The sequence below is a fragment of the Rhinolophus hipposideros genome (assembly GCF_964194185.1).
Source record: "Rhinolophus hipposideros genome assembly, chromosome: 14".
NCBI classification, from domain to species: Eukaryota; Metazoa; Chordata; class Mammalia; order Chiroptera; family Rhinolophidae; genus Rhinolophus; species Rhinolophus hipposideros.
The window spans coordinates 36879038-36894982 of NC_138060.1; the positions used below are offsets into that span (position 1 = coordinate 36879038).

The window sequence follows — 15945 nt, forward strand, 5'->3', positions numbered from 1 at the left end:
TTACTAAGCCTCTCCGCGTCTGGCCTTACAGTAATTTTGAACTTGTTTTAGTCATTCTGTCCTTGTTACATGCTTTCAATGACTACATTTTCATCCCAAATCCTTCAGTAAATTCTCTCTGATTTTCTCATTTTACATACATCTGACTGTGATTGTATAAGCATTATTACAAACATAATGCAAATATGAAAAAAGACAAATCACCTAAAATCACCCAAAAGTTGTTAATTTTTCTACCTTCATCTCACATATATATATATATATATATATATATATATATATATATATATGTGAGATATATATATATGAGATATATATATATGAGATATATATATATATATCTGTGTATATAGATATAGATATAGATGTGTGTATGTGTCTGTGTGTGTGAAAATGAGAATCCAAGTTAATTTTTTGCTTTTTAATGGCAATAGTTTTCATATTCTGGCTGTCTTTATCAGATGATGTACCACAACCTAATTATTCTATAAGTTTAAAGACTCTAAATGTATGGTTATTTTGCTCTAATGAATATTTCAATAATCATCTGTATCTATAATTTTTTCCTTGTTCTGTTTTATTTCCTGAGGATAAATTTTCAGAAATGAGATCACTGGGTGTTTTCTACCTCGTTTCCCATTCCTTATAATGAAAAACAACCTCTCTATTTGTTGACTCCTGCTTTATTCTTTTGCTGAAATTATTATCTTGCCACTCCCAATCACTTCCCCATAGCCAGATTCAATTACTCCCATCCAAGGAGACTTCACTAACTAATAATCAACTAACCGCAAACTCCCTGTTTACCCCTGTAACACCATGCTTTCTCAGGCCTCTGTACATAATCGTTATACTAATGTGATCTAATTCACACACCATTTGAGTTGGTCTCTAATTGCTTCCCATAGGCATGTTTCCTCTCGAAGTGTGAACAGCACCTCATGAGCTAAGTTAAGGTACTGCATCAATTACTTATAACCCTTTCGCCCTCCCCCCATTTATTTTTGATGGCCCTTATAATGAGCCTAGTGCAGAAGACATCTGCCCTCTCCATCAGTGAAGTCAGCCTACTGATTCCTCATACCTACACTGCCTTCATCCTACATGCCCTCACCAACCACTCCCGCTGCTGCTCCATAATACAGATACTCACGACTATGGTCTCGCATGAACTTGATCAGATCACATTGCTGCAAATAAAAAGAGAGAGAGAGAAGAGGAACATGAGCACAGTGACTTCCGAGTGGCCATATTTATTGGCCTGTGGACTGGTTGGGTTTTCTTTCATGAATAAAGAGATACATACAGAATATTCAGGCTTTCCCGCCATGCCTTTAGGGCCCTAGGGAAACAAAATCAGAGCAAGTTATTGGTATGTGAATCATAGTCTTTAATGTCAAAACAAAAGCAAAGGGAAAAAAACAAACCTGCATTCTTAAAAGCACAGCTGGCAGAGTGCAACTAAAGTATTTCTGAACTGGTGGATTATCAAGCTCTTTCCCCACTTAAATCAAGACTATAAACCTTTTTCCGTGTTAGATCAATTCAGCTAATGTCTGTCCTGACTGAACTGAATTATTTATCCAGGGTAAGAGGAAGTAAAGACACAAAAGTATTTCTTAAAGCTATTTGTACTAAAGATATGACACGTAGAAGGCAATTCTCCTTAGAAAAGTTAAAATTGTAAACAGCAGACTTCCCAAAGCACAGCACAAAAGAGAACAATTTATTGAGAATTCAGAGGTACAGGCATACTACAAATCAAGGAATTTAAAATGCAGGTGGCAACATACAACCCCTACATTTGTGACATAACCAAAGACAATTACGTAGCAAAATGAGCATTACATAAAAGAATAGCAAACACACTCAGCTCAGACATGCTGAGAAGTTACGGAACAAAGGAGCACAGTAATTTGAGTGAGATTAATCAAGGTGAGTTCCTGAAAAAAAGGCAGTCCTCCTTTCTTGACAGCTTAAGCTTTTCTCCATTCCCCATTCTTACTTCTTTTTATCAGGAACGGGCTTCTCCTTGGCAGTTGGTTCTGAAAATGTTTGGACACATGGATCCCTTTGGGCAACTGATGAATGGTAGGATACTGGCTTTAGAAAATGTTATTACATGTTCATACTAGTGCAATTTCACTGGCACCCCAGCTGCTCAACCATGTCAGTGCAAGAATTTTTTTTCAAATATCAACTGGGTCATCTGTGCCTCCATTCCTCCAATACTCAGGTAAATGTCTGCTGAATACTGAGGGGCCCCGCTGTGTGCTGCTGGTATTAAACAGAACTGTTAGGGCATCCATGATGCCACCCATGAGGGAATAGTTTCTTCCTGACCCAAATCAGGAAATCATGCATCTCACTAAATGATGCTGAAGCACATCTTTTCCTTTACAAGTTATGACAGAAAACAGAAAACAATGCACAGCCACATAAACAGAGAGAGGAACAGTTTCTGGCCAATACATAGAATAGGCAGCCTCCATCTTACAGAGGATCAGACCTGCAGAGAGTATGTCCTTAAAAGACTTAAGAGTAATGTTGAGCAAGTTTTTAAGCAGAGGCTAAGATCAAGAGCCTGAGATAAAGAAGCCACATTCTACAAGCTCAGCAGGGCCAAGTACAAGGTCAGGAAGATATGGGACCTCCCACCAAATGAGAGAATCTGGACAGGAGATAAATCCAGATTGGCTTAGAGGCTAGATTCGCACCCACAAGACTAAGGATATTTACCAGTTCCTTAATGCGAAAGAAAGAAAAGACTGTATCAGAGTATCTGTTATAGGTAGTTGATTCTCATTTTACTATGGATTCAGTCATTCACAAAACAACCACATTTTCTGTGTTCTTCATAAAGTCCCACGTTAAAGAACGCCTCCAGGTAGTCAGGAAATATTCACAGGGCATAAAACAAGATAAGCGGTTTCTCCACTTCTTACACAATGCTGCCTGCACCCCTACACAAAACACAGGTGCTGTCAACATTTAGTTCTTACCTGACTGTGCTCATTAAAGGAGAGAGACATGTAAATAAATCATTACAATCACATGAGAAGCACTAAAATAGAGAGGTGGATATTTCATCAGAGGGAGATATGACTGACTGCCTAGGAATGCTTTCAGAGGTGACATTTCTCTTGTAATGGAATCATAGTGGAAAGTTTCAGTTATATTTCCAAATTTCTCTAGATCTAAATTTTGAGGGTAGGAAGGCAATAATAATGGTTTTGGGAAACAATTGACTAGTATGATAGAACTTTGCCAGGACACCTTTATTAAACTTATGCAATCCCATTCCTACTTAAAAACTTCAGTAAAAAATAACAGTACCAGCTAATATTTGCATTGAACTTCAGAGTTCACAAAGAGTGGTCACTTTTGATTATCTGATCCTCATAGCTACCTGTTGAAGTGGTTAGCACAGGATATGCCATCCCTATTTTGGGGTTCACTGAAAGATTCAGTGACTGGTCCAAGAGCCCACAGCTAGTAAAAAGCAGAATCTAGACTTGAACCCAGTGCTTCTGACTTTAATTCCATGCCCTGTCCATTGAACATCCTAAAAACTGGTATTCGGTGCATGACTTAGTTATCATGGGTATACTCACTCTCCGTCCAGGAGGGCCCGGGGGTCCTAGAGATCCCTTTATACCTTTCAAACCTACAGTGAGCTGCAGATAGAAAAATGTGTTACATTTCACCTCATCTATCCATGGGACTACTTCAGTTTTAAGGAGGCTTTCTAATTTAAAATATTTTTCTAAAGAAAGCAACTTGACTATTAATTCAAGTCAAGTAAATTCCTTACTTGTATTATAAATAGCCATTTGTAATCATTGGTAAACATTCATTTCCCTTTTAGCCTCTTCATATGTGTCTTTAGCCAGAGCAAAAGACACACTTTGCTCTGGTACTGGCAGTGCATTTAAATCTAAATTAGTGTCATAGCTAGGTTGGTGCTTTAAAAAAGCAAATATACTAGGGCACACAGAGATCTAATAAAAAATTTCCCATCTGCGACGGATCAAATACAAAAAATAATTGCCCACATGCATAAGAAGACATGGGTGGGCTGTGTCATTCCCATACCTCAAGTTGATGGATATGGATACTAATGAAATTTATCCAGCCAAATGGAAAGTATCTGTTGAATTAATTGCATTTCTTTCACACCCATAATGACTACTGAAATTACATTCAAACATTAAAATAAAAGGGTGTTTTTCTCAGCATTTTGTTTTTAAATAAGTATAACATTCTACTCTGCCCTTGCTAATTAGGAGATCTCAACAGTCTTCCTTAAAATAAATACTCCAGATGACCTTGGTTATAGGTAGTGGGATTGTCAGAAAATCCTCAGGGACACAGTGGAATGATGTCAGCTCCATTTCCACTCATGGGATTAACATGCTGAGTTTTAATATGTGTCTTAGAAAGGACTGGAAAGCACTGACAGTCCTTAGAACAGCCAATTATCAATTTGTAAGTCTTTATAATATAATGACATTATATTATAATATAATAGCTTGGAGTGATGGAACCATAGACTTTCAGAGCTGAAAATGACCTCTAGTATCACTAAGTTCAACTCTCATGTTATAGAAATAGAGACCAATATAGAAATATAGAAACAGAAACGATGTATTGAAGGTCACTCAGCTAGGAAGTGACATTTCTGATACCCTTGGATTTAATCTATAATCCACATTTATTATTACAACCTAAAAGCCGGAGTCTTCCAGAGAAACAGGTATTATTTCTGGAATTGAAGGCCACTCACTGTTAGTCCCCTAAATCCTTTGGATCCAGGCCCCCCAGGAATTCCAGGATTGCCAACTTCACCCTGAAGATTCAGATATAAGCAATCAATGTTTAATCAAACGTTAAAATATTTGCTACGAAAGAATAAAAATAATTCTCTCCAATCCAAAACCTAATTCATTTTATAAATATACTATATATTAAACACTAACAGTCATCTTCTATCTTTTGGAATTGTTATTATTACACTTAGATATTCTACAAAATATTTTTAATTTTCTAAGAATACAAAGATTTATGTATAAGTATCAATGTAATGGCTATCCAACCAATTACTAAAAATATCTAAAGAAAAATGCTTGAAAATCAGGGAGAACATATGGACTATTGACTACATAAAATACTAAATAATGAATTGCTTCCTAAATTTATGAATCATTTCTGAAAAAGTTGAAGGTAAAAAATCATTTACTCTGACTTTGGTGGGAAACTAGTTTTAGCAGTCATTTATCAGTGTTAATTTCATATTGCTCCCTAAATTGAATATGCTAATTTTCTCCCTTTATAAGTAAATTAGAAATTTAGTCCTCTCCAATGAGAACTCTTATCCTAACAGTTACTCACATAGCGCTTTCTTGCACCCTTCTCTGCCTAAGGAAAGAATCTCTTTTGGTAATTCATCAATTAAGAGCACTTAAAAAAAAAAAAAAGGTACTTTTTGAAGGATTCAAATATTGACTATTTTCCTATAGTTGATTTGCTTTGTGAAATTAGACACTATTTTCTAACCCATATTTTGAATTTTATTTTGAGCATCAACTATGTTGAAGACATTCTTTGAGACAGGACATTTTCTTTAAATAATTTTATTTTTATTTTTCAATAACAGTTGACATACAATATTATATTAGTTTCAGGTGTATAACATAGTGATTAGACATTTATATAACTTACAAAGCGCAATCTTATTACACGATTCTGGTGTATAAAACAGACATAACAAGAGCGACTCTGATTGAAATGGAAGGTCTGTCTGGTTCTAAAGCATGGAGATGAATTTCAGTTTGGTAGGTGATGAGGTAATATTCTGGAAGATGTTTGATCAGGGGAGTAACGTAATTAGGCTATACTTTGGGGGAAAAGCAATTGACACTAGTGTTAGTGATTAACTGAAGCAGGGAGAAGTTGGAAGTAAGAGACCAACGAGAATTATATTGTAATTTTTCAGGTGATCTTTCACCTTTTCCACTTTAAAGATTCATAGGAGTTAAGTATGGTCCTTTTTTCCTGAAGCCCAGGCAAAACAACTGCCTTGCTTTGTTTGTTTGTTTCATTGAGATCTATAAGCTTATCTCAATTCTCAAGTAGAGAGAATCGAGTCATGGTAATTTCAAAAGAAGGTCACGTGCACCATACCTTTTGCCCCATATCTCCAGAGTATCCTCTTGAGCCCTGTAATTTTCAGCAGAGAACATGAATAAATCAACACACCACTTCTGCAGTATGATCAATTTTTTCTAGTATTACTTAGGTTTGATTCATCAATTAAAGACATAATTGTTTTCCATATTTACCTTTACTCCTTTTCGTCCTATATGACCAGAGCCTGGGATGCCATAATCTCCCTGTGAACATATCAGTTCATTTCAATTTCTTAAAACTCAAAATTAATTGTCATCTATACTGGGGAGATGATAATGTCAAGGGAGAAGCACCAAGGATGTCTAGGTGGAGGGAGCCTAATCAATGACCTTGAACTCTGGGAACATGCTTGTAGTTGGGTTTTGCTCACTTCCTGGTAAGTGCCCTGGTACTTCTTTGGCCAGCTGTGCTCTACAAACACTGCAAGAGGCAGAGGGATGGTCATTCATGACTTATGAAGTCAGTGGCTGCTACTTTCGTGGAAAATGAGGAGCTGGTCTAAAGAACATGGGTGAGGAATTCCTTCCCCACAAAAAAAGAAAATTATAAATGGCCAATAGACATGTAGAAAAATGTCACCCTCATTAGTAACCAAAGAAATGCAATTTGAAACATTAATGAGATACCATTTTTTGGTCAATAAAATTGGTAAAGATAAAAATAAGAAAGCGATAATACCTCTTGTTGGTATGGATGCCCAAAAGCAAGCACGCTCCTGCATAACACAGGGGTACGTATATTTGCACATCTCATTTGAGTTTTCTTAAGGGAACTTTGCAATAGAGCTCAAGCCTTAATTAAATGTGTACATAATCTATTTCTATTTCTAGAACTTTCCATGTAGAAATGAAATATAGTTTTGTTCAAAAATTTTAATTAGGTACAAGAATGTTCATTTCTGTGCTACGTGACAATGAAAATTAAAAACAAACTAAATATCCACTATTAAGAGATTGGTCAAATGAACTAAGGTATATATGTAATTTTTTTCTTCCTCATTTCCCATCCTTTGTGCTTGGTAAGTTCTCTATAATATCTATGCATAACAATTGTAATGAACATTATTTTTAAAAAGGAGCTTTAAAAATTGTTCCTATGCTGGCTGCTCCATAGACTGAGATCCTGGTACAGCCAGAGCCACTAGAACAGATGCCCCACTTCTTGGCCCTATTCTCTTCTTGTTGTTGCCCTAGAATTTTGTACGACGGGGATAGAAACGAATGGTGCTGTTTTTCAAGCAACATGTGTCTCTATGGCCATATTAGTTGTTAAAATATTGAAATGCCCTCTATATCCTCTCTACATGCCCCCTTTCTCTCTTGCTGTTCTCCCTCACTTTAACAGACTAGCTATAAAATGAAAGCTGCATGGGGTGGGGAAAGTGGTCCCATATCTTCCTAGGAGATGTTGAAATACCTGCATTACCCCATGTGCTTAGGTTGATGATGCCAGCCTCCTTGTCTTGACCTCAGAACTGAGCACATGGAGCTGGGAAAGGGTAAGGGTCCGGAAACCTCATACCTGTTTTCCTCGCTGTCCAGCTTGCCCCACTGGCCCAGGATCTCCAGGAATGCCAGGTTCTCCCTAGTAAATGAGACAAGAAGAGCTTCAGATTGGTAGAAATCAGGCATAGCTCCTACCATACAAAGTTCTGTCTATTAGATGGGGAGACTTAGCGTTTTCAGTGAGGGTTCAATACTCCATAGGGAGATGGGGGTGTAAGAAACAAACAGTGATTTTCCCAAAGGCAAGCAGAAAACATCAGCACACCCAGGGCAGGACTCTAGTACTGCTTTCCTAGAGTTAGAGAAGGACAGAAGGAGAAGGCAAAGAGGGGAAAGTTGTTCATTTGCCCACCCAATCATTATTTATTGTAGTGGAAAATAAACTGTTGCACATAATAGGTGTGGTTCTGGTTGTAAAGACAATTAGACGATTCTAAACCTGTATGATAAAGTTCAGGGTGCTATGGCCACAAAGCAAGGAGGAATCTAAATTAGATTTGGTGGGGCTGGGAGGCTGGCTTCCTGAAAAAAAAAGAATGTGGTTGCTGAGGCTTCAAGGATGAGTTGACTGAGCTGGACGAAGGATCAAGGAGGAGCGAGAACGATCCAGGTGGGGGGAAGGCATTGGTGAGAAGCCTGAGGCAGGCATGCAGGAGGGAGAGGATCTATGAAGCCTTAGAATTAAACAGGGTCAAACTGTAAAAGGTCTTCTAAGCTACTTTAAAGTCTGGAGAATTTCATAAGGGTCATGGGGAAGTGAAGACTGGCTCCATAATTTGTGGGGCTCAGTGTCAAATGCAAGCACAGGCCCCTTGCTCAAATATTAAGATTTCAAGATGGTGACAGCAGAGCATTAAACCAAGCATAGGGCCCCCCTAAGCTAGGCCCCCTGCATGATGGCACAGGTCCCAGGCCCCTCAGGCTGGTCCTGGGGGAGGCAGCTGATGAAAGGTTTTATTCAGGGGGATGAGATTCTGAATAGGCCAATAGTTTGCTTTCTGACAATCTCCAACAGAGCCACCTCAGAGAAGGTAGGCTGAGTTAGAGAACTACATGCATAAACAGATTTGAGTTCTGATACCCCCTACTCTCTGCCCAACTCATCCACCATGTGCATTCATGCATTCAGGAAATCGGGATGTTGAAGAGATTTTTCAGAGTTGTTTCATGATGGGTGAGATCACTGCATCTCTTCTAGTGAAATGGGGCAGTTTCATGGGGAGGTAAGCAGTTACCTCTCAATGAAAGGAAAAGAATGTATTAGCAGAAAGCTGGTAAGTGAGTGATGGTGACTGGATTCAATCATGTGAGGAATTAACATGAAAATCACGAAAAGAATGAAAGAAGTTTTTTTTCTCTCAATATTTGAAATCTGTAAAAAGTAACATTTACTTTTTTCCCCAGGAGTCCGGGTCTTCCAACACTCCCCTTCGTTCCCATTGGTCCAGGAGAACCCTGAAAGAAAATGGGAAATGGAAATGTTGGTGCTACAGCAATTCTTAGAAGACCCTTTAGATTAGATCTGCTTTTCTTCATGTCATTTCTAACAACTTGAGGGGCCTCCTTAATAAGAAACCCAGCCACCCAGGGAAGAGAGACATCTGGGCTGAAACCAGGTGACTCTGGCTACAGTCCTGATTAGAGGACCACAAGTCTTCATCTGCAGGGATGCCACTATCCCCAGGAAACATTAGGGAGAAATGGAAATGGCACCCTTGACTCAACACACATTATTGCTGACTGTGGCAAATTTGTTGTTGTAATGTGCAGATTTTGCTAGAACAAGATACTTTGCTGTCGTTGGCACTTCTGTGCACTGCACTATGCACACATACAAAACAGTGTATAGGATGTGTTTCAGTTTCCCAACCTGAAAATGGGTAAAAATGTCTTTCACAAACATGGTAGGAAAGTAACTGAGCAAACACAGGTATCCCTTGCCTTCTGAACTCTTAACAACTAAGCTGGAGAACTGAATAGATTCAGAACATTTTTAATATGAATCCCTCACTATCCAAATTCTCATCCCTCATATTCAGAAACTCGGGAACCAAATGGATTCAGATGGGGAATTCAAAGCTGAACTTCGGAATTAGATAAATTTGGGTAGTGAGGGATCTTTGTAGAGACAATTTAAAAATATCGTCAGTCAATGGAGATGGGCATGGCACTGATAATTTTTAAAAGTGAGAAAATCCAGAATAAGGTATCAGGTTTTGAAATGATCGGGAGTCAGCAAGATTTGTGTTCTTCCAAATTCTTTCTTCAGGCTGATGAAATGGGTCTGTGCTTTCCAAGTAAAACTCCAGTGAAGAGGAAAGGGGTGCTTAAGTTATGTACAAGGAATCTGAGCTGTGTTAAACATATGTCTCAAATTTGTCCCAAGTTAATCCAAAAATGAAATACTCCTTATGTCGATAATATAAAGTAAATATAGATGAAGTTGTGTTTGAAGTAAGAGAAGACTAAAGGTTGAAAACAATTGACTGTAACATTTCTTAGTCACTCACCTGAGGTCCTTTATGCCCCGGGCTTCCTTTGTCTCCATTCCTGCCAGGAATTCCAATTAACCCCTTTTGTCGTAACAAAAGAAACAGTACAATGAAGGGAATGAGAACTTAACTTTATTCTTTTGAAACAAACCCATGAGAAAGCAATGGTCCAACCCTTCAAGCAGCCTTTCAATTCTGAGATTAAGCATGTATTAGAAGAGGAACTGAGGGGAGACCCAGACTCAGGGGTACAGCTCTTCTTATGGAATTCCCAGGCTGGATATAAGACCTTTATCTCTCTTGGACAGGGAGAAATGAAAGAGGCTAAAGGGAGAATAAAACCCATAGGAGAAGGGAGTAAGACACAAACAACTGTCAGATGGATTCCTCTGATGGGGTAGGCTCCCTGGGCCAAAGTGCTTTCAATGTGTAAAATGGAGAGCAAAGTCATTTCAAGTTCATACAAATGGACATTTTAGCAGCAAATAAAGCACATTTTCTGCCATATTTACCATCAAAGACAGGGTTCTCATATGGTTCTCTCACAAAGAAGAAAAAATAGAGGTGCTGGTAACATTTCTCAGTACCAAAGCACCAACTATAAAATGGCACTGGCTGCCTCATGCCAATGGTGTTTGGAGTCGCTGGGCTAGCCTTGTATTAAGGGGGACCCTGAAGCTGAGGTAATGTCACCCCTCTCCCCACAACACCTGGGAAGGACCTAAGTTGGTCTTATGGTTATTCAATCTAAAGGACATGCTACCTGGTGGCTTGGTTCAGGGACCCCCAGAATCATTAAAGAGAATCCCAAATTCCACTTTAGTCTTAATAATCTGGAACTTTCTAAAATGAAAATGAACCCCTACCCTGTTTCCCCGAAAATAAGACCAAGCCGGACAATCAGCTCTAATGTGTCCTTTGGAACAAAAATTAATATAAGACCTGGTAGTATAGTATAGTATAGTATAGTATAGTATAGTATAGTATAGTATAGTATAGTATAGTATACCCGGTCTTATATTATAGTTAAATAAGACCGGGTCTTATATTAATTTTTGCTCCAAAAGACACATTAGAGCTGATTTTCTGGCTAGGTCTTATTTTCGGGGAAACAGGGTAGGAAGGTCTTAGAATGGACACATCTACACAGGCTCTTCCAGACAAGCTCAGGCTTAAAGTGGGCTCCATAAGGGGACTAAATACCCATGTGTTACAAAGCCATTCTCTAGGAATGACCCCAACATCTTTCTGACATGGAAGAGAGTCAGAGATGTCCTGACTCCAATGCCCATATCATTAATGATATGACCAAGAAAAAATGTATATGGCTCACATAAAGCCCTGTCAGTGACATTCCAGAAGCACTGTCATCCCCTGTGGAGTTAGCTTTAGGAGAGTTGAATAACAGTTTCCAATCCTTAATTTTCCTTCATGGCAGTCTGTGTGCAGGACCTCAGTTGAGGAAAACCAATTTGTTGATCCTGATATTGATTACTAATATAATACTAAGGTCTTAATAATTCATTATTACTAACATGCAGACATAACACGAGGTTAACACAAGAGCATGCCTTTTTTCTATCAGTGAGCTGCAAATGTAGGAGCAGATTTGATGGAACAACACCACCATTATGATGGGAAATACAGACTTCCAGAGACATGTACTATGAAGAAGGGTGGGGACAGGTTACAAATTTCTCAGTTATTTATTTTTATACAGAACTACCACAATAACTTAGCGTTATTTATCAATATTTTTGAACTATTCCAACACACCTGTGGGCCTTGTAATCCTTCAGCTCCCTGTGTACCTTTAGGTCCAGGATTTCCAGGCTCCCCCTGAGGAATGAGAATTTTCAGCGTTAGGGTTTTCTCCACATAGTAGTTCCCATAGAGATTTTCTCTTTATAGTACCTAGTACTGCAGTACACAGTACACAGCGACTATTTTTGTCTGACACTTGGCTCACACCCTACTTTGCCCAGGATTTTACTCTTCCAGGATGTATAAGAAATGAACACACATTTTCTTATTCTAGTAAAGAATTTCACTAATTGCAGGCAATTCCCAGTGCACGTGAAGAGCATTCACATGCACAGCATTTGGGATCACACACAGCCTCTTGTCTCTGAAGTGACTGTGAAGGCTATTTTGCTTGAGGTCAGGCCCATCTCGCTTCTGGTAGCTGACCTGATGGACATTTGTGTTCCCTTTCTCTTCCCCATCAGAGGGTATCATGTCCAGTGCTTGGCACTTCCTACAACAGCCTTGTCCAATGCTCATTCCTCCCCAGTGCCACGTGCATGTGAGAATCTCCTTGGCCCCATCTACCACACAGGACAGGAAGTAAAAGATACTCACCAGGGGACCATCATGTCCCCTTTGGCCTTCTCTTCCCTGGAAAAGAAAAGGCAAAATGTTAGTATATGGGTGTCTGGCTGGAGGTTCCTTAGAGGCAAACCGGCCTGTCTTATTCCCTGATAGACATAAGTAAGAGAGCCACTCAAAGAAATGGCCTCCTCGAGGTACTTGCCAAAGGTAACTTTTCACACTAGGCACTTAATTACAGATTAACATTTGGAGGATTGATTGCAAACCAATCTAAAAGTCATAGACCCAACTCCAGGCTGACAACCTCTGACAACTATCCAGGAGGCTGTCTGGAGAATCAAACCATTCTGAAGAACCTGTCTTCTCCTTTCCTCTCCGGCAAATCCCACTAAGCACTGTCTGCTAAACAGAGGCTTCCTGTGTAAGACAAACCTGTGCCATGTCCGTCTCTCTCTGTCCTGTGCCCCTGATTGTATCTTGGGGGAGAATAAAAAAATTGTTAGATGCAGTGCTTCATAAGGGCCCACTGGGATTTGTTTCCATGGGATTCTACAAGGAGGAAATGACTGACAGGGTCTGTTCCACTATGTGGTGGTCCAAATGGCACATCCAGATTCATGTGAGAAAAGCCCAGCTGACCTCTGAAACAGAAATCTGTCTGCATCTGATTTCAAGTCGCCAGCTCAGGCTCTCCACCTAGTGGCTGTCTTTGCGACACCCTTTCCTTTCCAAAACGTTAACCAAGTGGGAAGATGATTCCGACCCTAGATCCAAACTCCTTTTCCCCTAAACAGCATTGACAGATACAGTGCGTGCCCTGACCTCCCCACCTACCACCCCGGCCTCTTTGAGAGAGCTGTGGACTGTCTCCATCGTAAATTTACTTTGTGTTCTGATAAACAACTATGATTACTTCAGGTACAAAACAAATACTTTTTAAAATTCTATTCATTCATTCATTCAGAAAGGTAGCCGTGGAAATTATTTCAGAAGCACTGCTGTTTTTCATCTGCTCACATTCTGAAGCTTTTTTACGAATAGAACTACCTGACCAAATATCACCTCCACCAAGTTGAGTGATGATTAGAATTCCTCCACCCAGCTTGCGCCCCTTGATGCAGGTGCTATTTGCTTTTAAAATGCAGATACCCTTTGGAACAAGTTACCCATTGTAAGTTGTCAGCTGTTTGTACCATGATATGACTAATAGAACCCTTGACATATGAAAGCAGAAAAGAAATAGTAAAGAAAGTTTGAAGCCGCTATTTCCACACTGTCATAATTCTGTCTCCACTAAAAAGCAAGGATAAAATAGTGTTTAATCTGTGACAGACAGTACACACAATGGTTAGGGGTGTGTCTTTGGAAGTCAAGCAATCTTGAGCTCAACCATTCTCTTTCATACCTGGGTGGCACAGGGTATTTACCCTATAAACTTCAGCCAGGGTGGTTAGGAGTCCAGACTCTGGAGTGTGCCAATCTGGCTTCAAACTCCAGCTCCATCACTTACTACCTATCTTAATCCTGGGCAAACTGCCCAAGGTTCCTTATTTTTCTCCTCTGTCAACTGGGTATAATAATAGTATCTACCTCATAGGTTTATTATGAGAATTAAATGAATTAATATTTGAAAGTAATTTGACCAGGACCTGGCATAAAATAGATGCTATAGAAGTATAAATACTATTATTTATAAGTATTATTTGTGTGTGGTGGGCAAAAGAAGTGGGCCTGGAATGTGATTTCAAGTGCTCTGGTTCTCAGGACATTGATCCATTTTTTAGGCAACAGCTAGTACAATTAATTTACATAAGTTGAAATTCTGTCAAGCGGGAGTCAATGTCCCAGGTTTGCTTGTGTTTTTAGAATTTATCATTCACTTAATATCCTCTGAGCCTCAGAGAATTCTGGCCTTCCCTGGAAAGGTGGGGGAGAGTAGAAAAGCTTGGTGTTGTTTTATATCCACGTTGCATTGTCTAATTCAAGATAAAAGAAGTTCCAAAGGAGGAGATGGGCAGGGAAGCGGGTGAAGATGGGGAAGGGAGGCTGAGAGCCTCCTGTGCTTGGAGTGACTTATGTAATCCGCTGGTTTGTCCAAGTAGTAATCCTGCCACAGCCCCTGCATCTCTTTTTAAAAAGTGCCTGCTTGATGGTCACAGTTACAAAGCTATGTCAAACTAAAAGGATTTTCTCTTAAACCAACAAAAATACGTATGTGTTTTTAAAATTTACAACATTTAGCTCATCTTGCTGCTCTCTTCCTTCTTTTGTTTGATTTTTATTCTCTGGTGTGGAAAAGAGGGCAATGTCTCAAAGAATTTTACCAGAACCACTGGGAAGTCTAAGCTATCCTTCTACAGATCCTTTCCTTTAAAACTATGATTCAAGACAAACAAAGGCAAGAGGAAATTAAAACACATTTATCTACTACCTATCAAAGAGAGAGAGGGAGTCAGACACAGCCTTCTAAGCGCTGAGAAGATTCCAAACTTGTAATAGAAAAGAAAGCCAAGTTTTGTCCATTCCCTCTTGAATAAAATTCAGGGCCAGATCTAGGATGTTGTACATCATTCTCTTTTTATGATCTCCATGCTGAGCAGGTGATAAAGGGGTTTCTAACACATTATAAATACCATCTCTAAGTTTAGTCCACAAAGAGAAAGTGATTTCTTGGTTGCTCCTCAAAAAGAAGGGGAAATCCAGTGTCACTACTTCAGGCTTGCTATCACATGAGAAGCTATAATGTCACCCTAGGATCTCAGGGTTGCCCCTGGCTTGGCCTTAGTAGCCAGTGTTTGGGTTCATTCAGGAAGAATGTATCTGTGCTTCTTCTCTCCCACTGGTGATAGATGAAGAGTGATTACCCAGTTCGTAATGTTCTTATATCAGGCCAAAGATGCTAGCTACTAGAGGAGGGCTTTTCTGTTAGTCAGTGACTTTTTGAAATGACATTCAAAAGCTTCTGGAAAGTAGAAAGGGTCAAGCAAGCTGTGTCACAGTGGTTCTCAAACCGGGGCGATTTTGCCCCCACCCCACCCCCCACAGACATTTGGTAATACCTGCAGACATTTCTGGATGTCACAACCAGGGGTAGGAGGGGCCACTGGCATCTAGTGGGTAGAGACCAGGAATGCTACAAACATCCCCTATGCTTATGCTTATGCCACTCCACATTAGCTGGCCCAAAATGTCAGTAGTGCCAATGGATCAGCCCTGGATCAGCTGACTCTGCAGCCACAAATACTCGGACTGCCTCTGTGGCATCTTCAGGTGGTAAGGAAGGGAAACGAATGTCCATGGAAACACTTACCCTGCTTCCTCTGGAACTCGGACTGCCTTGTCTCCCTTTCTGTCCGGTTCTGCCCTAGAAGTACAACAGTTCCCCCAAGATCATAAGGCAAAAGGTTCTGAATAAATGGCAAAGGCAT

General features: G+C 39.6%; 1 protein-coding gene across 1 annotated transcript in view; it reads right to left on the reverse strand.

The window, feature by feature from the left end:
- COL6A5 (collagen type VI alpha 5 chain) overlaps positions 1 to 15945 on the reverse strand; it is a 158076-nt gene that overhangs the window by 45678 nt on the left and 96453 nt on the right. Inside the window, exons 20-31 of the mRNA XM_081072951.1 lie at positions 15828 to 15881; positions 12548 to 12583; positions 11963 to 12025; positions 10205 to 10267; positions 9087 to 9149; positions 7711 to 7773; positions 6342 to 6392; positions 6184 to 6219; positions 4787 to 4849; positions 3615 to 3677; positions 1307 to 1342; positions 1154 to 1190 (exon numbers count right to left, since the gene is read on the reverse strand). Of these exons, the coding sequence (XP_080929077.1) occupies positions 1154 to 1190; positions 1307 to 1342; positions 3615 to 3677; positions 4787 to 4849; positions 6184 to 6219; positions 6342 to 6392; positions 7711 to 7773; positions 9087 to 9149; positions 10205 to 10267; positions 11963 to 12025; positions 12548 to 12583; positions 15828 to 15881 (628 nt within the window). The remainder of the gene's footprint in view (positions 1 to 1153; positions 1191 to 1306; positions 1343 to 3614; positions 3678 to 4786; positions 4850 to 6183; positions 6220 to 6341; positions 6393 to 7710; positions 7774 to 9086; positions 9150 to 10204; positions 10268 to 11962; positions 12026 to 12547; positions 12584 to 15827; positions 15882 to 15945) is intronic.